The 22,692-nt window shown below is 40.8% G+C and overlaps 1 protein-coding gene across 4 annotated transcripts in view; it reads left to right on the top strand.

The window, feature by feature from the left end:
• The window catches only part of cbfb (core-binding factor subunit beta), a 38,512-nt gene that overhangs the window by 11,165 nt on the left and 4,655 nt on the right, over positions 1–22,692 (top strand). For 2 of the 4 annotated variants that reach the window (XM_020640486.3, XM_020640485.3), the window contains exons 4-6: positions 16,104–16,220; positions 16,736–16,831; positions 17,783–17,846. In XM_020640486.3, the coding sequence (XP_020496142.1) occupies positions 16,104–16,220; positions 16,736–16,831; positions 17,783–17,812 (243 nt within the window). In that variant the 3' untranslated portion in view covers positions 17,813–17,846. The remainder of the gene's footprint in view (positions 1–16,103; positions 16,221–16,735; positions 16,832–17,782; positions 17,847–22,692) is intronic. The other 2 variants (XM_020640484.3, XM_020640483.3) reach the window with 1 other exon arrangement.

Raw genomic sequence — 22,692 nt, 5'->3', positions numbered from 1 at the left:
GTTGACAGTGGGATAAAAGAGGAAGAAGGTATGAAAAAAAATAAGACAAAAGGTGAAACTGACACTAAATTGCAGGCAGTGAATAAATAAATAAATCCTGCATTTGAACTTTTAGGAGGCCTTTTGTATTCCTCAGTTCATTTGATTTCATGATGTTTTTTTGGATTGTCCTCTATGCTCTGGCTGTGCTACACTTTAGAAGTCTCTCTTTTACTGGCTAGTTTCAAACCAATCATGAACAAAAAGATATCAAAGTGAACATGAGTTTGGAGTGCTGAGGCCCTAGTGATGCTGTTTTACTTTCTGCCTGTCGGGTCATGAATACTTTGGAACATTCGGTTTGAAACTGGAAATTTGAAACTGGAAAACTGTATTCAGAACCAACTGATTGTTGGTGGAAGAAAATCATATCTGAAGATGTGATTTTAGAGAAGATTGAAACCACAGGAATTACTCTGCAAGTTTCCGTTATTTGTGTGTAAGTGTGTGTGTGTGTGTGTGTGTGTGTGTGTGTGTGTGTGTGTGTGTGTGTGTGTGTGTGTGTGTGTGTGTGTGTGTGTGTGTGTGTGTTTGTGTGTGTGTGTGTGTGTGTGTGTGTGTGTGTGTGTGTGTGTGTGCTGGTGCACAAAATTGAATGTGATTGCATAGTATCCATGAATGCTGATGAGATGGTGGCGCCAGACTGAGCTTCACACACACGCACGCACATGCAAACACACAGATTCACAGAAACGTATAAGGGTAAACAAAACCTAAAACAGAGGGACAGAGAGTGAAAAAAGGCAGAATAAAAGACACACAGACATTAGTGGTTTTGGGACGGAGGGGGTATAGGGGACTAAATGAAAAGCAGACGAGGTACTGCCAGCTACATGATGGAGGAGGGTGGACTGTCAGAGAGGAGCTCAAACACAAAAAGGCTCTTGTGTCGGACTTCATTCAGTCTAAAACCGTTTCCTGTTTGATCACAGGATGTTAAGATAGAAATGTATGTTCCTCTTGGAGTAAATTTCACTGAAAGCAGGCTCCGTCAACAGGCCCATATTTATATTGTTCTTGTTTATAACCAAATAAAGCCTCCCCTTTCACAGTCTGGTACAGTTTGGTACAGTTAACCACGATCTTGCTTATGTTTCCACCAAACCCTTACTTGGAAAGCAGAGTGATATAGCGATAGTGTTGTGGTGCAGTGTAGCCCACCAATAAGATCAATGAAGAAGAAGCAAGAGCACAACACACTAAACAAAGGGCAATGATGGAGGACGTCCAGCAGAGGCCTTCACCTCCGAGGTCATCCATGGGGTAGTGTTTGTGCTGACTGCCTTAAAATAATTAATTTGAAACCTACAGGATGTTTTGAACATGTGAGTTATCTCTTTTACTGTCCCACGGGAGGTGACGATTATTCCGACCAATCAACAGACTGCAGTGTGTCTAGCTCTACCGTTTAGGGTTGGATTGGTACACTTGACCCCCCAACATAAAGGAAGCAAAAATGTTGGACGCTACTGATAAATTATGTTGGTACCATTTACCAACTTTTGACTTTGAAAGCGCCAATACATGCGTACCATACCAATCTGAACAGAATGGAACCACTTGGTGCAAACTGGGTCAAACAGAAAAGTGATAAATAGGCCTCAGTTCAACTTGTGTTTCATGCTATGATGCAAATCTGAGCATTCAACATGCTTAATAATATGGTGAATATGTAAAACATTATAACTGCTTAACCTCCGCTAGTTGTACTGTATTGTTATTAAAAGTATGTCGGCATGCTTTGTTTGCATATAGCTCAAAGTAATAATGTCTCTGAGTGCCATCTTCCAGAGTTGTTAGCTCAGCTTTACAGAGTCTTGTCTCTGTAAATAGTATTTGTACTAGGCTGGTATGTGGGGTCACTATTTTTGATTTTTGATTCTGATTCCACAATGTTCGTTCAACCTCCATCCCCCTAGATACCAATGTTTCCCTAAAAGCCGTTCCAGATTAATAAGAGTCAATACAATTTAGGCAAATATGGACACAGCTGTCAGTTAGTGTGCAAATACTGTATTTCATTGTGCCTGGGAAACCCTGCAGCTCCACACCTAGAACAATATAACTGAAGATTGCAAAAAAAAAACAATGCAAAATGGGATAGTCATTAAGAAGACTGAATTCTTCTTTCATGCATGTATTGTGAGAAATATGTGCCAGCCACCTAAAAATATCTTGGGTTCTCCATTATATAACTAAATCTCACATTCTTTGCCCTAATCTGGTACAACGGGTTGCACAAAAGCTGTACAGTACCGTTGTTTGAAGAAGGTGAGTACTTCCAAGATAATCAGTGCTAGAGCCAGTGCGAGCAGGACAAGAGGTGCAAGATGTTCTGGTTTAAAAAGTAAAGCAGATTATGATGTGCAGACTGTTCACAGCTGAAGCACCAGGACCAGTCTTTTCAAACATCAAGTTCAGAAAGGTATGAAACAGTTTTATGAATGAATATATTGTCAACAAAATAGTTCAGCTGTGTATTCAGGCCTGTGTATTTATCCTGTTCTGCTTAAAGAGCCCATATTATCTCCTTTTTGGGGTGTGTATATTTAATCTATGTACCTACTTTTGTACGTTCACAATAGCTAAAGTCTGAAAAAAGTGTCTGTTTTCATGTACTGCTCCTCCTTGCTCCCTCTCCGCTCTGAGTCCTTCAGCTACGCTCTGCTGAGCCCCCACTGCAGAGCCCCACGTGGGCCAAGTCTGCTCTGATTGGTCTGCCGATCCGCTCTGTCATTATTGGTCAGTTGCTCAGCACGGTTCTCGGAAATGTCCCGCCTCTTTTACCATATTGGGAATGCAGCTACTGGCTCCGTCCGAGGGGAGCAAAAACATTAGGACCTTAGCACTACTGTGCTACCGCAGGCTACGGCATATCGTGGGCGTACTACAGAAGTTAACGGGCGTGCATCATGAGCTGCAGGGCTTACCACAACGAGCCAATGGGCTTAGATCAGTGATCTCACACTGACAATGACGTCGGACTGACAAATTTTTATCGAGGGGGGATAGAACTGAGCGTTACATGCAGCTAATGCTACAGCTAACAGGAGGACGTAGGAGAAGCCGCGTTTCCACAGACTTTGAATTTTTGCACATAGATGTTCCTAAACATGCACAGGACACATGGAAAACACACTAAAGAGCATATAAAACCAGAAAAAGCATAATATGGGACCTTTAAGGTTCACCATTAAACCGGTGGGTGGGGGTAGGGGTGAGGGTGGGGCAAATATTAAAGCTTTGTATGATTTTCACATACAGGCATGTTCCTATATTTTTGGGCCTTTTTGAAGTCATTATTTTGAGATAAGAGATTGAGTCTGAAATCGGGGAAAGTGAGAGCGGGGATTGACGTGCAGGAAAGGAGCCACAGATCGAATTCGAACCTGGGCCGGACTATGGCCTTCGTACATGGGGTGTGCATTAACCACTATACGCTACAGGCTCCCCATGTTTCCATATTTTGTTCATGCATGTACTCTGAACCTACCCAGTGAGCACTGTTAGAAAAAGTAAAGATGATTGAGTTTCAACGTCTAAAACATAACTGCAGCCAGTTTTAAACCACTTTCGAGACTTCTAAAAACTCTTCATGTCTGAAAACAAAGTTTTCTATTTTAATTTAACTAACTTATTTGAAAGGAGGCCAGAAATGGTATATTTACATGCATTTCTCCGAGACTTATTTAGCAGTGCTGGGTTAAATCGACACAAAGACATTATTTCAACATGTTTTCAAAGAAAGCAGTCATACTGTGAATGCAGTTCTTATGTTCTGTCATCAACAAGGTCTTTTGACATAATAATCAAAGCAGTCTCTTTGAAAAAAAGATCACTGTGAGCACTCATGTGAGGGCACTCACTCTTTCTAATCACTGAGGTTGGTGAGTGAATGAACTCAGGGCAGAGTCAGGTTTGTGTGGCTGACTGGTCTAGATTAAGACCAGGTGTGGGAAGCTAACACTCATGGGTTCTAGAGCTCGGTGCTAACTCAGTGGGTCCAAACCGCCTACTATACTAGTGCATACCAATTTGGCCAATGATGAAGTATGCAAACAAACAGTATTCCAAAAATACTTGGATATCACTCAGATTAAGAAATAATGTTCAGTAGGCATTGCTTCTTGCCTTTAATAAACAGGACAGCTAAAGGGAGACTGGAAATGGCCATCTGGCGCCCAATGCAACCATTGTTCTTAGTGTCAGGTCAGGTGCTTGGAACCAATGGTATAGTTTCCTATAAAGGGAGCTTGTGTAATTTCTTGTATGCTTTATAATTCTTATAATTTTCCGTTTCCTACCAATCGCTTGCCATTTCAGTGATAACTTTGAGATCCCCCCCCCCCCCCCAGCCTGTAATAGTGCCCCATTCACAATCCTCCTGACAATTTGCTGTGATTACAACATTGAATGTGATGGAAAATCAAGCAAAATCAGGTTAATCTGTCCGAGACCTTCCCAGCAAGATTGCTTCCATTAAAAAGATTTCAATAGACCACTTTGGCCAGTGGTACATTTTGGTGGCAACTGATGCACTGCTAATACAATCATTTTAACCCCTATACGCATATGAGCTAGTTCTTGAAAGTTGCTATTAATATTTGATGAATCTTTTGAGATTGGTAAAATCTGACCAAAACATAGAAACTAAATCAATTTCCTTGTTGAAGAAGCGTTCGATGTCAACCAGTTTTGAATGTCTTTTCAGTGCCCAAGGACTTCTTTTAAACATTTTTTCATCGGAGGAATGCTGGCTTGGTTAATGAATGGGATTTTGACATTTTGCAGATGACAGTACTCCCTTCACACACTCACACACACATTCACATGAACCCCTCAAAAATCCTTTCTCATCTGACACCTCTGTTTCCCTCTAATGAAGTCATCAGCCTTAAGCCTCCAGGATACTCCTTTTTGTCATGCACATCAACATCATGCGTGTGTGTGTGTGTGTGTGTGTGTGTGTGTGTGTGTGTGTGTGTGTGTGTGTGTGTGTGTGTGTGTGTGTGTGTGGGCTGCGTGCACAGTGTGCGGTGTTATGTTTCCCTCTGAACGGAAGCTGTGCCACCAGTGCGTGACTTGTCAGTGACATCATCAAAGCGAGACCACTAATTGGTTCCCTCTGCTGCTGCTGCTCTGCATCCAGCAGTGTGTGCTTGTTCTTTGTGTGTGTGTGTGTGTGTGTGTGTGTGTGTGTGTGCATACAGTTGAGTTTTAAATTTCATCTGCCCTTGATTGATTGTTTAATACGTTTGATGAAGCTTGTAGAATTTAAATGAGGATAAGTAAACATTGTTTTCATTCTCAAAGACAGCTGGAGTCTCCATGTTTAAGTGGCATTAATGCACCACAAAAGTTCTTCCTTTAAAACGCACGCATGCACACACACACACACACACACACACACACACACACACACACACACACATACACACACACACAAACACGGTTTCATATTTCCTGTTCCAGGCCTTAGATCAATGACCACACCTACTACCATGATCCTTTGCAGCACATGCATAGACCCTCTGTTTAAATGCTCTTCGTATGTGGCCCAGTGTTTCATGCTGCCATTGTGTCTTTGTGCTTCAGTGAATCTGTCTCTACATGCAGCTATGCTCACAAGGTACATGCAGAAAGAGCATTTGAGTGTTTCTGCCTGGCTGATAAAAAGTCATGTTTTTGGGTAGAAAACTGCAGACAGAGGCCAGGCTGGTGTGAAATCCAACATGTGTGTGTCAGCTCCATCTCTCTATTCTTAGTCCCTCTCTTCCCGTAACTGTCTGCTGAGCTGGACTGAAGAATGCAACACCATTCACCAGAATTTCTACCTGTAAGGGAACTTCATGAACTCACTCAGAGGGCTGTTTCCCCACAGCCTTCCACCTTCCATCGTCCTGTTAGGGGGCGAGATTCAGGTTTGGTTCAGGTCAAGTTTTATTTTTGGGCTTTTTGTGCCTTTATGGTAGAGAGAGGACAGTGGATAGATTCAGAGATCAGGGAGAGAGAGAGTGAGGAATGACATGCTGGAAAGGAGCCACAGGTGGGATTTGAACCTGGGCTGCCCACTTGGAGGAGCAAAGTGTGCACTAACCACTGCGCCACCAGCACCCTGGCAAGATTCAGAGTTAATATTCAGGGTCTAAAATATGCTGTGGAAATCCAAGACGGCAGTCAAAGCGACAGATTCCAACACTGTGATCACGTTTTTTAGTAATGCGACGTGTTGTTGCACTTTTTTAAAGTAACCGGTGCGGAGTAGGAAATACTGCCAAGCAGAAACATTTATGAAGCTGCTTTTTTATGTGCACAACCATCACACCAGTCATGTGATATAAACGTCTTTAGTGCCGCCAACCCTGAAATTTTGGGTACAATTTTAGAGGTTTTGTGCATTTGTGAAAACATATTTGCTAGGAGATAATGTTTGTCAGTATGTTTTGAGTTTTCAGTTATCGAGGTCATTAAGCAAAAAAATCTGCTTCACTAATATCTATGTGAGTAATGATGAATGAATGAATTACCATGTGAAATACAAAAGGGGAAGGCTTACACTTTGATTGTCTTTCATCTCATTATTTAATTTAATTTCCCCAACTTTACTGCCACTGTCACCATTATCATTGTTTCCAGTGGAAGCAGGTAGACAGATAGACTAAACCCAACAACTATAGATCCTCTTATAGAATAGATAATACACTATGGGTAATCGTTGCTTATTTGCCAGTGTAACTTCGTTCAGTCGTTATAAGAATGGTCTAAAAGGGACTAATCAGCTTGAATCAAATAGAAAAAACAATGTGATTGTTCCCAGTTTTTATTTTGTGTTATTTTGTTTTTTCATATTTAAAGGTGATATATGATCCTTTGTAATAGTCTCTCCTTTCTTCTCCTTTTCTGTTTGTTGTAACTTGATCTGCAGGCCTGTTTGTGGATTTGCATGATATTTCCATGTCTGTGCAAGCCATAGGAACTAACAGTGGGTTTTGGCTCTCTGATGTGCACAAAGAGGACTTTGCATAGCAATGATGCACATTATATGCAGGCGGTTAGAGGCTAAGGCAGGGGCCAGGGCCAGTTCAATACAAACTACCAGTGAACCATTGAATGTTTGCTTTTCAGAAAGAAAAAAAAAACATTTGACCTGACAAAAGATTAAGATTTAAGTTCTTATTAGTTTTGTTCGAGTCCTTTTCTAATTGTTTTGCACCAAAACACCAAGTCAAATTCCTCATAAATTTAAATATACTCTGCAATGAAATATAATATAATATGCGATATAAAGTCGTGGAAGGCCAGTAGCTTGTGTTAAAAGCATGTGGTCACCTTTCTTTCACACCTGGCTCCTCCTCCTCCTTAGGAACACAAAGCCTTTACAACAACAGCACATATGACCTTGATGCTCCGGCTGGCTGTCTCCAATCGTCATGTGATGTTTGTGTGACTCGCATGCTGTTTCTCAGCCTTTATAATAACAGGGTGGGAAAGCAGAAGAATGAGAGAGAGTGATCATGCATACGAAGAGTACCGTGCTATTATACTGCCGTTGGTTTGGCAGGTGGTGTGTGTGTGTGTGTGTGTGTGTGTGTGTGTGTGTGTGTGTGTGTGTGTGTGTGTGTGTGTGTGTGTGTGTGTGTGTGTGTGTGTGTGTGTGTGTGTGTGTGTGTGTGTGTGTGTTTCAGACAATTGGTCAGTAGACGTTGTATTCAGAGTGGGATTAAGAACAGAAGGCCAGTAACGTGCTTTATCTCCACCTGCTGCTGTCACACCTGACACACACACACGCACACATGCACACACACACAAATAAACAAAATGATTGCAGCTTTATTTTCTCTCTCTCTCTCTCTCTCTCTCTCTCTCTCTCTCTTTCCTCCCTTTCTCTCTTTTGCTTTTCATTTGTCTGTTTCTCTCGTATCACTCTCTTTGTAAAAGGGTCTGGGATTGTCTTACTTTCTTTTGGTTACAAAGAAAAAAAGTTTACTTTTTAATTTTCTTTAATAGTTTTTGTAAATCTTTGCGTCACGCTGCTATTTGTGATTTAATTTTTTAAAAACATTTCTTAAAGGTTCCGTGCAAGCTCTAAGACCACTGATAAAAGTGCTAGACAATGCACATGCAGGTGTGCCAGGGCAGGGAAAAGAACCCACACAAAAGAACATATGAAGGCAGAGAAGAAGAAGAGTAAAAGCTCATATATACATAGAAATATTACATCAGGAGAGACGAGTAAATGATTGAAGATATTTATTTTAAATGAATGATTGTCAGAGAATCTTTGGTGCTTGAACTCTACAGGGAGACAGGGTGGTTGAAGATGTCTGCCCTGAGCGGCAGCCAGATCTACCCCCCCCAGAGTCCAGACACTGGTGGTGGAGGTGTTAGCTGATTATGTGGTCCAGGCGTATGTGATGAAGAAGCTGATTGAACTCTGAAGACTGGGGTTGATGAGAAGATGGTTGATGATGTCATCTGAGGCTGATGGGATGAAAGCTGATCTAACTGAAGAATGGGGTTGACCGGAAAGCTTGAAGACAATATCGTCTGAGGAATGAAGGGATGAAGAGGCTGACCAAACTGCGAGGACTGAGGTTGACCAAACGGTGGCTGATGATGTCATCTGAGGCTGATGGGATGAAGAAGGTGATGCTACTGCGACGGCTCGGCGGTGATGGGGAGGTGGAGGGTTGCTTGTGAAGATGTCATGAATGAACTAGTGGAAGAGAAAGCCATAGCCAGCAGCAATACGATAGGCTAACGATGAGGGAGTGGAGTAGCACAGCCTTGAAGCTGTTTCAGACGAGGACTAGAGATAAGAAGAAGAACATATTCACTGCTTATTTATTTAGATGTCATGTACGTGTATTTGGATCTCAGCCATTCTGTGTCAATTCATGTGCAATGTGAAGCTACGAGCTAACTAAAGAGCGCTAACATTAGCATGCTAACACAACAATGCAGGCCACGGGCAATTGTAGCTTCGGCCTATTATATGACAATTTTGTCCGCTGCTTGCACTTAATGGTGTTTAATTATGGAGCGTAATAATTCATAACTCTTTCATGTGAACACAAGTGGAGAGAGATTGGAGGTGTGTCTCTGGAGGAGAGAGGAGTAGTATAGTGGAAGTGTCGCCGAAGAGCAGTACCTTAAAGGGATACTTCACCTGTTGAAACATGAATCTGTATTGACATTGGGTCATGTAGTAGAAATGTGAAATACATTTTGAAGCCTTCTTGGCCAAGAAAAGGCAGAAAGTGTCTTTTTGGCTCATGTTGATGAAAGACACCCACTGATCTGTGATTGGTCTGTAGCTTCAGTGGTCGAAAATATGAGGAACTTGCGTTGTAGTTTCACCCTGCTAACCACAACAGCTTCCGATGACGCAAAATGACGATTTTTGCGTCACTCGAAGCTCCTTTTCAGACTTATAAATACAAAGATTTCCCATCTCAGGGGAAAATGAGGGCGGGATGAACGACCATTTAAAAATACTACCATGTTTCTAATGATACAAAGATTAATGCAAATGGGTGAAGTATCCCTTTAACTTTCATGCTGGTGCTCAAAGTGGACATTTACTGGATCAAAAGGTCTCACATTCTTCCTTTAATTATAACCTGCTAAAAACGTACAGTAATTCAAGTTACTGATGTGTTTTTGACTCTTGACATTCAGCATTCTGTATTTCTCTTGTGCTGTTGAACTTCTTTAAGTAGATAACATAAAAAAGGCTTACTATTGAGATGACTAGATTCTCCCTCACTCTCTTTTTCTTAATCTTTTTTTCACCTTACAGACCTTTCCTTTTTATTCAACCGTATCTTCTATCCAACCAGATGACAAAAAGACCTCTGTACAGGAGTCATGTTCACTGAAGTTATGAACTCTTTGTTGCTGGCTGTGAAAGGGCGGCTGTGTCAGTGTGCTGTGGAGAGAGAGAGAGAGAGTGAATCAGGAATGATTCATGTGATATGAACTTCAGTGTCATGCTGTCCTGGCAGCTATCCTCATGTATTTTTCCTTTTTCTTTTTTTGAAGTGAAATTAACTACTTCTTCAAAACATTGAACTTTCTTATCTGTGACAGGCTAACGTGCTGATGACGAGTGAACTTTTGAATTTGATAATATACAAAGAAGTGAGAAGTCACAGAAGTTAAAGAAAGAAAGTAAAAGAAAGAACAAAGCAGAAATAAAGAGTGAGTTGTCTATGAGTGGCTGCTGCTGACTAAGAAACGCACACACACACACACACACACACACACACACACACACGTATTGTGTAAGCAACACAAAAACACAAATCTTTCCAGATAGTCATATTTCATCTTTTATCTAAATAATCTCCACACACACACACACACACACACACACACACACACACACACACACACACACACACACACACACAGTCTGAATGTCAAACGCAACCTCCCAGACGCTCTGATAGTCATTGATGTAACATTCTTCTAGATAATAGCATAATTACTGCATTAAATCAGCTGGTGCCTCCAGCCTAGACAGTTCAGACACACACACACACACACACACACACACACACACACACACACACACACAAACAGTGAAGGAGAAGTGAAGTAAAAAGATTTATAATGTCCAAATATTACGGAAAAAAGGGAGAAAGAAAATGAGGAATAACAAGGATTGACTCAGAGTTGTCAATTTGAAATCTTTCATACCTGTGTGTGTGTTTGTGTGTGTGTGTCTGTGTGTCTGTGTGTGTGTTTATTTGAATTTGTTTACATGGGTCTTTGTGTGTGTGTGCCTTCATGTGTGGGAGAGACAAAGTGCCACACTTCACGAGACTAAGAATACAGACACCCATTGTGTTCGCACACCATGTGGGGGTACTTTTTAGTGTGTGTGTGTGTGTGTGTGTGTGTGTCTCTGTGTGTGTCAGAGAGTGTTCGCAGTGGGCAGTTGTGCTGACTAAATGGTTGGCATGAAGCTGAATGAGAGGCACAATGCCAGCAGACCCCTCTACATCTGCGTCACACACTGTCTGCCAACACTCTCTGACACACACACACACACACACACGGACACGGACACATAGACACACACACGACCAGCGTGTAGGAAGCACTTACAGTAGCTCTGAGAGATTGAGATCACAGAGACTTAACACTGTAGCTGAAGACGGGCTGTATCAGCGTGTGTTCAGGTCTTGCTCAGCGGTGGAGCTGAAGAAACAACATCAAGGAGGCTACTTTAGACCAAACAGTTTGTAATTCACACAGATGCAAACATTCACCAGGATGACTGTAAAAATGACACACAGTGACTCACAATGCTGCAGCAGCTGGTTGCTGATGTCATAAAAAAAACGTTGCCACTGCCGAAGCTCATCGTTCTTTTAAGAAACAAGAAAATCTGTCTTGCATGTGGAACTTAATCCATCGGCTTTGAGTCATATTATGACGTAATAAGGATGACAGAGTTTTCAATGCTACGATATTTTTCAATAATTTTCTATGCTTTACATAGTAAAGTAACATTTGGGTGCAGAAATGTTGCTGACATGAATCAAGTTCAATAAACAGATTTGTTTTCATTTTTATTATTGCCTTGAAACAGTAGATACAGTAAATGATCATGAAGTTTTCAAAATCATATCACTATTGACAAAAGCAAACAAGGTTCTTTCACATGTGAAGAATCATTATATGATATGTTGTCAGGTCCCAGTAATGGCATTAGAGAGGACCTGAAGCAAATAACCAAACAGTCCATGTGCATGATGCATGATTTAAACACTTTGGAAAATACATTTTGCAGAGGTTTTATGACTATAAGCAATAAGAACATATACGGTAGAATGTAAATTCAATCGCACAAAAAATGCACAAACAACTTTTTTTTATCAAATACTCTTTTTATTCATAACATTTAAATGTTATTTTTTTGTATATATAATATTTCATGAAAAGCTATATAGTAGAGTTGTGAAATTTCTAAAATATTACTGTGTTTAGAAATTGTTACAAACTAATCTAAAAAATAAATGAAGTGGTATCCAATCAGAGGACGTGACGTTTGTAGCCGAGGCAGAACATTCAGTAAAGCAACACAGACACATCTCTCTGTGATCAAAAGTTTGCTACTTCTTTCTTAAACTTGCTCTCAGTTTGAATTTTCACTTCATTTCACTCCGTTTCCTTTTCTTATTCACAGTGTGAGAGCGCTCCTCTGTCTGTACGTGAGTGTGTGTGTGTGTGTGTGTGTGTGTGTGTGTGTGTGTGTGTGTGTGTGTGTGTGTGTGTGTGTGTGTGTGTGTAAGTAAATGGATGTGGGGGTTGACATGGCTCTCTCTCAGAGGAAGTCTGTGGTTAGGCCGTTTCTACATATTTTCCCCTCTAACACACACAGACACACACACACACTCACAGACGAACACATGAAACACACAAATACACACACATTTTGCATGTCAGGCCAAATGAAGCTTTCTTTAAAAGCACCATACATCCCCGCAGATGTGGAAGCCATCTCTCTCTTTTTAACACACACACGCACACACACACACATACACAAAGAGAGAGAAAGAGAGAGAGAGAGAGAGAGAGAGAGAGAGAGAGATTCAATTGAAAATAAACACAAGAACCCACAGTCTCTTGGAGTGCAGTTTCCCCTGAAACCCCGGTGCACTCTGGGTAGTTGTGGTAAGAGAGGTCCCTGTGAGAGGCTGACCAAAAATAGCCTGAGTGAAAACTGCAGGAACGTGGAGCTCGCCCAGTGTCTCACAGAAAATCCAGTCTACTGGGTGTTTGGGTGTGTACTGAGGGGGGAGGGTTCCATTCAGCTAATTTATTCCTAAACGCTTGTTTACTCTGATCAAAATATCACCTTAAAGCTGTATACCCTGAGAAAAAGAGACTGTCTGTCTGCTTTCTCTTCCTCATGGAAATCAGTGTCATGGGAAAGAGGAAGCCAGAGAGACCAAATAGAAGCAGAGTATATTAGATTTGAGTTTATCTACTCAACATTTACTGTGTCATGCTCGTTCAAGTTCTTAATCACACTTTAGACTGATAGGAAAGTTCTAAGTGATAGTAATGTATCTCTAAAAAAATGTAATCATTATAACGTCAAAAGAGACTTGTGTTAGTTGTTTCAGGATGTAGTAAACCTGAAAAAAAAATGTATCTTCATCTACTAACTCATGGAGATTTCAGATTTTGCCTTTTTTTTTAATTTTCACAAGCATTTCAGGAGTGCATCTTTGAAAACAGCGCAAAGTTTGCAGGCTGTAAAACAAAAACAAGCTGCAAGATGCTCAGATGTTCAATCAATCAATCTTTATTTCTATAGCACATTTAAAACAACCTTGATAGACCAAAGTGCTTTTCAAAAACACAATGTAAAAACAACAAATACAATAACATATAGAATGAAACACAATAAAACACAATAAATAGGAGCATGAATAAAAATCTCAATATGTCAAGCTCAGATTGTATTAAAAGCCAGAGCAAAGAGGTGAGTTTTAAGCAAAGATTTGAAGTTTTCGATGGCCTGAGCAGTTCTTAACAGATGTTGGACTGAGGGAAACTGTAGAGTCGCCTCTGAGAGTTTGTCAATATGGTTGACTCCTGTCACATTCAGTAGGGTAATCAATTCATGCTATTAAAATGTTGAATCTACCTGCTTTAAAATGCATCATGTAAAAATGCTTGATCAGTGTGGAATAACTATTAGGTATATATTAGACTCTGAAGGCACAGACCTGAGGGTACAGGTGAAGTTTGTTTGGAGCTCATTTTAGGGATATTTTGTGTGTTTTTGTGAACATGTCTCTCACTTAAAAACTCTGTTATGTTGTGAGGTGTGACTTCATCATACATCAATCCCGAGAACATTTATTATATTTTTATATTTCCAAATGTTGGGGAACAGTTAAGTTCAGCCTTCAGCAGCTTGGATTGACCTACATCAGCTCATGCAGCCTGCTTAAATCTAAACACAGAGATCGTCCTGTGATCCTAAACATGTACACCTTCCCTCGCCTTGTGAAAACACACACAGACACGTACATGTACACTCACACTCACATATTTGACACTACATTGCTGCCCTTCTGGCACTGAGCCATAGACATGTAATATAAGCAGAGTGTATGACTGTGTGTCTGACGCTGCAGACTCTTAGTGAGCTGCACAGTGTGAGGGGTTAATCAAGTAAGAAAACAAGAACTCTTAGCCTCCCCGCCTCCCTTTCCTGCTCCTTCTTTCCCCATCCTGGAGCGAAAAACAAAATAAACTATATTTAAAGTCAAGGACTTCAGATTGTGAAGTGTGGGTTTGTTGTCTGTTAATATGAGGCTCAACTGAAGACACATGTAGAGTGAAGGAACATTTATTTATAAAAAGTAGATATCATAAAAAAGGGGCTGACAGCGCTTAAATGATAATCACTAGAATAAAGGCCACACACTCATATTTTAGCTGCATGTTTGAATACAGCCATTGAACAAGGCACAGACCCTCGGCAATTTCCATAAAAAATAACACACACACAGACACCACACCAATCTGAAAATCCTTTAAGGCATAAAATGTTTACTTTGGAGGACTGCACCTAGTCCAATAGAAATCATTACTTTACCATGACAGCAGTAGCAAACACACACACACACACACACACATACACACACACACACAAAATATCCTTGCACACTCTAATCTTGATGCACTAAACTCAACTGATTGTACACATAAAGGTTGTCAAAAAATGTATGGAAAAGTACAGAAGCTTTAAAAAAGAAAAACAGATCTTCAGTCATAAAGTTCACCCGGAGATGTGAGCGAGAGAGAGAGAGCAGCGTTGGGTCATTCAAATTCACAGGTTGGCAAATACAAACATTTCCTAAATTCTTTTAGCGTTAAAGTGACGTCTACTAGGTCTTACACACTGCTATCTGAAGGTGAGATATTTATACCCCTGTTACACCAAGGTGTAACCATGGAGCAGCCAGGGTGGAACAGCACACAGTGTGTGTGTGTGTGTGTGTGTGTGTGTGTGTGTGTGTGTGTGTGTGTGTGTGTGTGTGTGTGTGTGTGTGTGTGTGTGTGTGTGTGACACCAATGTGCTGTCGCAGATTCAATGTGACCAAGACTTAATGATGGCAGAACTTTTCTGTAAAGGGTTATAAGTCGGTAATATCTCCTTCAAACAAGCGGAAAGACGAGGTGATATTGCACAAATTATCAACCAAAAAGTTACCAGTGTTTCTGTGCAATGTGAGACAGTGAGCAGGAGGTGCCTTGTCATTTTTGGTAATTAAAACAAGACATTTCTTAGTATTTGGTTGTATTTAATTGGTATTTCTGTTTTTGTTGCCATGGTTTCAAAACAGATATCAAAATACTGCTCCTTTTTTTAGTATCGTATCTAAGTTTAAAATTCTGGTAGCGTGACAACCCTAGCACACATGCATGCGAGTGTAAGTGTTTGTCGATGTGAGCGTGTGATTTACTATTCTAGCAGAGAGGTTTTGACGTACTTGGTGGTTTTGTTTTATTTCACAGCATTAAAAAACGGGGCAGAGGACGACGCCTCCGTCTCCCGAACACAGAGCTTGTTATTGTTCTTGAGAAAACAGCTGATCGTTTCTGATTTAAGAAACGCCATTTTAAATGTAACTGTGGGTCAAATGAATCTGCTGCTCCTTCTTGAGGCGTATGGTCTGCTCATTACCAAAGTCATGAGAAAGAGAATTCATCTGATTTGGTTCTGGAGAAGCATAGTTAGATTTTGAAAGAATTGTTTTTTAATCATGATTCTTTTCAGTGTAGCCCCCTGATAAATTGGGTCAACAATTTTGACAGAGAGTACATCACAGGGGCTTAAAACGCTCAACAGAAAATTATGCAAAGTTTCAAATTTGTTGCTATACTGAAAATATGCAACAGAGCTGCAGTGATGTTGTTAAAATGAAAATACAAAACTGCTGCTGACACTTCTCTCTCTCTCTCTCTCTCTCTCTCTCTCTCTCTCTCCCTCTCTCCCTCTCTCTCTCTCTCTCTCTCCCTCTTTGCAGGTCCATTTAAAGGCCCCAATGATCCTGAACGGGGTGTGTGTGATCTGGAGGGGCTGGATCGACCTTCAGAGGCTGGATGGGATGGGATTCCTGGAGTATGATGATGAGAGGGCGCAGGTAATGCAACAAGTACTGACTACACTGCAGGCTGGCTCCAGAGGGAGCTGCACAAGGTCTGATAAATCGCCTTAAGTGATGTCGCCTGAGTCAGTCGCAGTGAAAGCCTAACAAATCTGAAACTGAAAAAAAAAAGCTCTGGGGAGTTAGGTAAGAGAGAAGGGAGCGCTGCAGGCCACTTTATTTAGCCGACTTCATTTCATTTGATATTAGTGGTATAAACCCTACGAGCATGACTGTAGGCAGGTGCAAGACTTTGACAAGGAAGCAGAGTGTGTGGAATGAAAAAGACGATCTGGCTCGTCTGCATGAAAGTTTTGCAAACTATCCATCCAAAGCACTGCAGCACTTAAAATGTATGCAAACTCAAATATCTACTCTGCAATGTTTACAATTTCTGCACATGGATTTCCTCTTCATAAAAGTCTAAAGTCTGTCAATGTGTGTGTGTGTGTGTGTGTGTGTGTGTGTGTGTGTGTGTGTGTGTGTGTGTGTGTGTGTGTGTTTGCGTGCAGCAAGAAGACGCGTTGGCTCAGGCCGCGTTTGAAGAGGCTCGACGCAGAACCAGAGACTTTGAAGACAGAGACCGGTCACACAGGGAGGATTTGGAGGTGAGAGGGTCCTGTTTTGGTTTTTTGTTCATTGAAATCTGATTCTGCTCTGCCACCTCTAAGTGGACAAATCAGCTCCGACTTTAGACCTGTCTTTAGCCTTGCTAAGCTAGCCTCATAGTTGTTTTACACTTGACCACAGCCATCATCCTTTGTTAGGTGTTGTCATAGATGCAACAATCTGAACTTTTTCAGCCTCTCTTAACAGATCACCGTGAGCAAAGTGAAAATACACGTTTGTGGGCTGGCTCTACAACGCTATATAGATGTAACCAACTGAAAAGTTGCAGATAGTCATTGCAGATTAACATTGTTTAGAGCTAGAAATGTCTGACTTAATTAAGAGAAAACTCAACAGATGATTTATCATTGACCATGTGTGGCACATTACAAGAATTGTCTCTAAATTCAAAGACAGTCTGGGCTCATATTTTCTGCAGGTTTTTCTTTGCTTACTTGGCATGGCTTAGGGTTGTGTGATGTGTGGTTGTGTGCTTTTATTATTATTGTAAATTCAATGAGTATTTATGCATTTTCAATTGTAGGTTTAGTGCATGATCAGTTTGACGGTAATTCTAATCTGATTTTTGATTTGATATTATGGAAGTATTGAATGACTGATTCAGTTGTGTCAAATGTCTCTAAAAGCCTCAGAAGGGAAAGGTGTGTATTTATTTGTTGCAGAAGATCACGGAAAAGAGAAATGGCATTTGATTTTTCAAAACTACATGAAAAAAAATATATTGTCATGAAAAATATTTCCTTAAGTTGCATTTAGTTTGATGAATTGTAACTGTGAAGAAATTAGTATGTCGTATGTATGCCAACTCAGACTCACAAATTTATTGTCCCACATGTATTTAATCGCAAGAGAACAACTCACTTTCCCAGCCAGGCTTTAGGGAGAACATTGACGCCCGACCAATGAACCCCAAATTGTTTATTTTTTAGGACCCTGTGGTTTCTAAAATCTGGGACTGATGACACAGACAGACAGCCAGCAGAAAAGAACAGGGTCTGTGTCCTTCATTTCTCATCATCTATCACACTGTCATGCACTAAACCCCCCTGTGTGTGCCCGTGTGTGTGTGTGAGGCTGTGTGTGTGCATGTGTTAAATTTACATGTGTGTGTTCTTTTGTTATTTCATTATTTCCTCTGTGTGTGTTAATGTCAAAAAGAAGCTGTTTGTGTGTGTGTGTTATCAGTGTATAGATGTGTGTTTGTGTGTGTTGTATCGGTGTATAGATGTGTGTTTGTGTGTGTTTTCACAGTGTATAGATGTGTGTTTGTGTGTGTTTTCACAGTGTATAGATGTGTGTTTGTGTGTGTTTTCACAGTGTATAGATGTGTGTTTGTGTGTGTTTTCACAGTGTATAGATGTGTGTTTGTGTGTATTGTATCGGTGTATAGATGTGTGTTTGTGTGTTCATGAAATACACTTGAATGTTATGACTTTAATGCAACAGTTTGTTGGATTCTGTGTGGGATGAGAAACACAAATGTCTGTGATATGTGACAATTTCATAGCTAGTTTGCACCATGACTTTCACACATGCGCACACACCCACACACACTCACACACACGCACACACACGCGCGCACACACACGTGTGCGCACACACACACACACATACACACACGTGTACACGCACACACACACGCACACACGCACACACACACACACACACACACACACACACACACACACACACTCACATTGCTTGCCTAGACCTACCACAGCTTGAGACCACATGGGGCTTGTATAAACTACACAGAATGGAAAGGCAGGAACTTAGCACATAAGGAGAGCAGAGGGGGATTGAGGAACACAGATGAGGACAGACAGAAACGAAAAGAGAAAGAGAGGCTTTTATTGAAGGTCGTCTTTCATCTGACTGATCTCATGTTTCTTCCCCGAGGCTTGGCGAGAAAAAGAAAACCTTGTGTCTCTTTCTAAATCAGTAGAAGTACCATCACTATCTCCTGGAAAAACCCAGACGCTCCAGGTGGAGCACTTTAGAATTTCGATTCTCTCTTCAGATAATATCCTGCTCCCTTACATTTCATATGAATGTCATGAACCACCATGTGTGTAGAATAAGAACACCTTCTTTCACTTTTATCAATGTATTTGCAGGTTATACCAAATGTTTAAAAAAAGTCTGTTAAGGAATTCACAGAGAAAATACCTGCAGTATAAGAGGAATATTATATGAATTTAACTTTCTTACTTCTGTGTATTAAGTATGGCACCTGGGCCTTGACACTAGTTCAGTCTACACAAAGACTGAAAACAGGATGGAAACAGCTAGCCGGGCTCTCTTTCAAAAGGAGATAAAGAGTAAAAGGAGATATTTTCTCTTAAGCTGACCATGTTGTCTTTATCAAAAACATTTCTTATGATTCGGTCTCTCCATAACCTTCTTTAAGAACACAATCGAAACAAGAAAGAAACCCACAGACTGTAGAAACATGGACGTAGTCTCGGCGTTATGAAGCCAGATGATGGCGAAAATCTTGAAAATGTTATCTAGAAACAGGCAAGGAGTTAGAGCTGAGGTGGGCCTTAAGCATTCAGGCAAGCATTTGATTGAGTTAATGTAAAAAAAAAAAAAATAAATAAAAAAAAAACTTTTAACTTTGTAATACAAAAAATAATAATTTCATGAAGACCATGAGACAGGCTTCACAAATAAATCTGTAAAAGTATGTCCATATGTACCAAATTGTCTGGGTGGGATCCTGCAGATCCACTGTGAGATTTCTCTGTGGGTGTGACTGACGAGTATTTCTCAATAGCTGCACAAATGAAGCCTCCACATTTCTGTGGTCTGCACTCCACCTCTCATTGAGCCTGTTTTACTCACCCGCTGTTGGTTTCGTTATCTCTTTATACTCTACTGCATTTAATTTAAAAACACATCAGAACTTCTACTGTCGTTGAATCAAATTCAGTTATTTCAACTATATTTACAGACTTTTTTTGTTCTTTTGATGTGAATCCAGAACTGATCATCAGACAGAGGTGGGCGAGATAGGACAAGAGAGAGAGAGAGATTAGAAATGTCTAGTACACAATGATTATGAAAAAGGCGATGTCCTTGGCTCATAATACAAATGCGTTAAATTCACCATTCAAATATGCAACAGTTTTTTTTAAATTTATGTTTGGGGCTTTTTGTGCCTTTAATGGAGAGATAGGACAGTGGATAGAGTCTGAAATCAGGGAGAGAGAGAGAGAGTGGGGAATGACATGCGGGAAAGGAGTCACAGGCCAGATTTGAACCCGGGCTGCCCGTTCTGAGGACTATAGCATCCAGACATGGGGCGCGCACACTAACCACTGCACCACCAGCTTGATCCTACAATCTACAAAAAAGAACATTAAAGCCATTATTATCAAACTCAAACCACAATTACAGATGATTTTAAACATTATCCGTTGCCATGGCGATCTCTATATCACTCAACCCATTGCTTTTACTTGATGAGGAGGCGTTTGTACTTTATCAGAAAAACTGAAACACTGAATATAAAACATTTAACATCGTTAGAGAGATTCAAGGTCACAAAGCACCTGTCAGGATGATGGATGGAGGAGCAATATATCCACAAGAGGTGTTCCTTTAAACTCTACACACACACACACACACACACACACACACACACACACACACACACACACACACACACACACACACACACACGAGTCTCTGAGTGCTCAGCAGAAAGAGATTTGGTGTTGAATGATGAGCTGGCACTGAAAGCATTAATATATCATTAGTATTGATAGCAATAAGACCCCCTGCTTTGACTCACACACACACACACGCGCGCGCGTACACACACACACGAACACACACACGCACACACACGCGCACACACACGCGTACACACACACACACACGCAGACACACACACACACACAGATACACACGCACACACACACACACGCACACACGCACACACATTCAGAGGCTAATTCAGATACTCTACATCACAGATAAGCACAAACTCGCAGATACAGCAAATAAGTTTACCCCAACCCCCAACCAACGCACACACACACACACACACACACACACACACACACACACACACACACACACACACATACACATACGCTCTTCTCCAGTATTGAGTTGTGGTTAAGCGGCATATAGTGGCCCAGCTTCCATCTGTGTGTGGATCAATACAGAAAGCTCCTCTGCCTGTAGGATTAGACCACTCCCTTCTAACAACACAAACAACTGTCGTGATCGAGGGGCAACAGAGCCGAGTGAAAAAGAGGATATTTTGGTCATGTTAAGAGTGCTACCGATGCAATTCATATTCTCATTTCTCTTTGTTGTAGATTTAATTTTGTCCAAATCTATTTCTGAGTATATTTTAGATCACTCGAACCTCAAAACAGCACAAAACCAAGAGTAAACCAATAAGTGAATATTTGCTCAATAATGAAAGATTTAAATAATTCCTATAAATATATCCACACATGGCAGCTATAGGGGGTTAACAAATGTTTATACCAAGAGTAGCTCATTTTTGTGCCACTAGGGGGCAGCAGAATCAAGATGCAAACATGCTTATAATGACTTAAGTCAAGTGGTGCAAAAAATCCTGATTTACACATCCAGTAGTTGCTAAGCATCTTTAGCATTAAATAAGAATTAAGACTTGGTCACTTGGTGAAACTATAGGTTGAATATACAGTCCTTTGGAGCTCTCGGTTATGTCTACACCAAGTGCTGAGGGAAATATCTTGCTTTTTAGCTGCTAAATAAGTTATTGTCTTATATTTTCCATTTTTTGTTTAGAACTGTGCATTGAGCGATGGTATACAGTGGGTCTGTAAATGCTGTTTATGTCTAATGTCTGGGGAAATTAGTAACACAAATGTTGAATTTTAACCAGTGACAGAATGTCTCTGATAATATCACTCATGCAGCAGTAAGACCAAGCAATCGGCAACATTTTTTAATGAACTGCAGATTTTGGTAATAATTCGCAACTTCAGGGGTGCCGGTGGTTTAGTGGTTAGTTTGCTGCCCCGTGTACAGAGGCTATAGTCTTTTAAGCGTACAGCCTGGGCTAATAAAAAAGAACCTGTGGCTCCTTTACCACATGTCATCCTCGATATCCAACTCGATATCCCGTCTCTCAAATAAAGGCATAAATATATAGATATAATAATGTGTCATTTCAAAGCATTCCTTCTCAAATCAGCATTATTATGTGATCACCTGGCGTCGGTCATGAATGTGATGCAGGTCTGACAGACAGAAGCAAAGATCAATCAGTTTAGGGTTCAGTTTATCATGACTCCAGCTGGGTATCAAGTCTGCCTCATTGAAATAGAGTATCGTTGACAGCAGCCGTTTTGATAAAGCAGCAGAAAGATTTGCAGAGGGGACAGACAGAAACTGGAGTCAGTCTGGCTATGTGCAGTCAAAAAGGTAGTATGACATATACTGTACATGTGACTATGTGTGTGTGTTACGTTGCTATTATGGTGAGTCATTGAGATGACACAAACTACATTCCAGTTGAACTAAGCAACCCCCTTTACTCTCTCTGTCTGCATTTCTGTTTAGTCTGCTCTCTGCCTCACCTCTCGGCACACTTTGTAACCCCAACCCCACCCCCTCAATTTCCCTCGGCTATCACTTAAGTGTAAATATATAACCATAAGTATTTTTAAAGCGGGAGCAGGTCATGCTGAGGGCTTCCAAACACACACACTAACACTACACCCAGTCATGTCATATATTTGAAAATCTTGTCATGCTGATGGCTTCTGATGACGACCTGATGATCCATTTAGTCTGTGTGTGTGTGTGTGTGTGTGTGTGTGTGTGT

This window comes from Labrus bergylta, chromosome 7 (assembly GCF_963930695.1).
Source record: "Labrus bergylta chromosome 7, fLabBer1.1, whole genome shotgun sequence".
Classification (NCBI taxonomy): Eukaryota; Metazoa; Chordata; class Actinopteri; order Labriformes; family Labridae; genus Labrus; species Labrus bergylta.
Note: the sequence above shows the minus strand (reverse complement) of the source record. Positions and strands in the feature narration are given on the sequence as shown.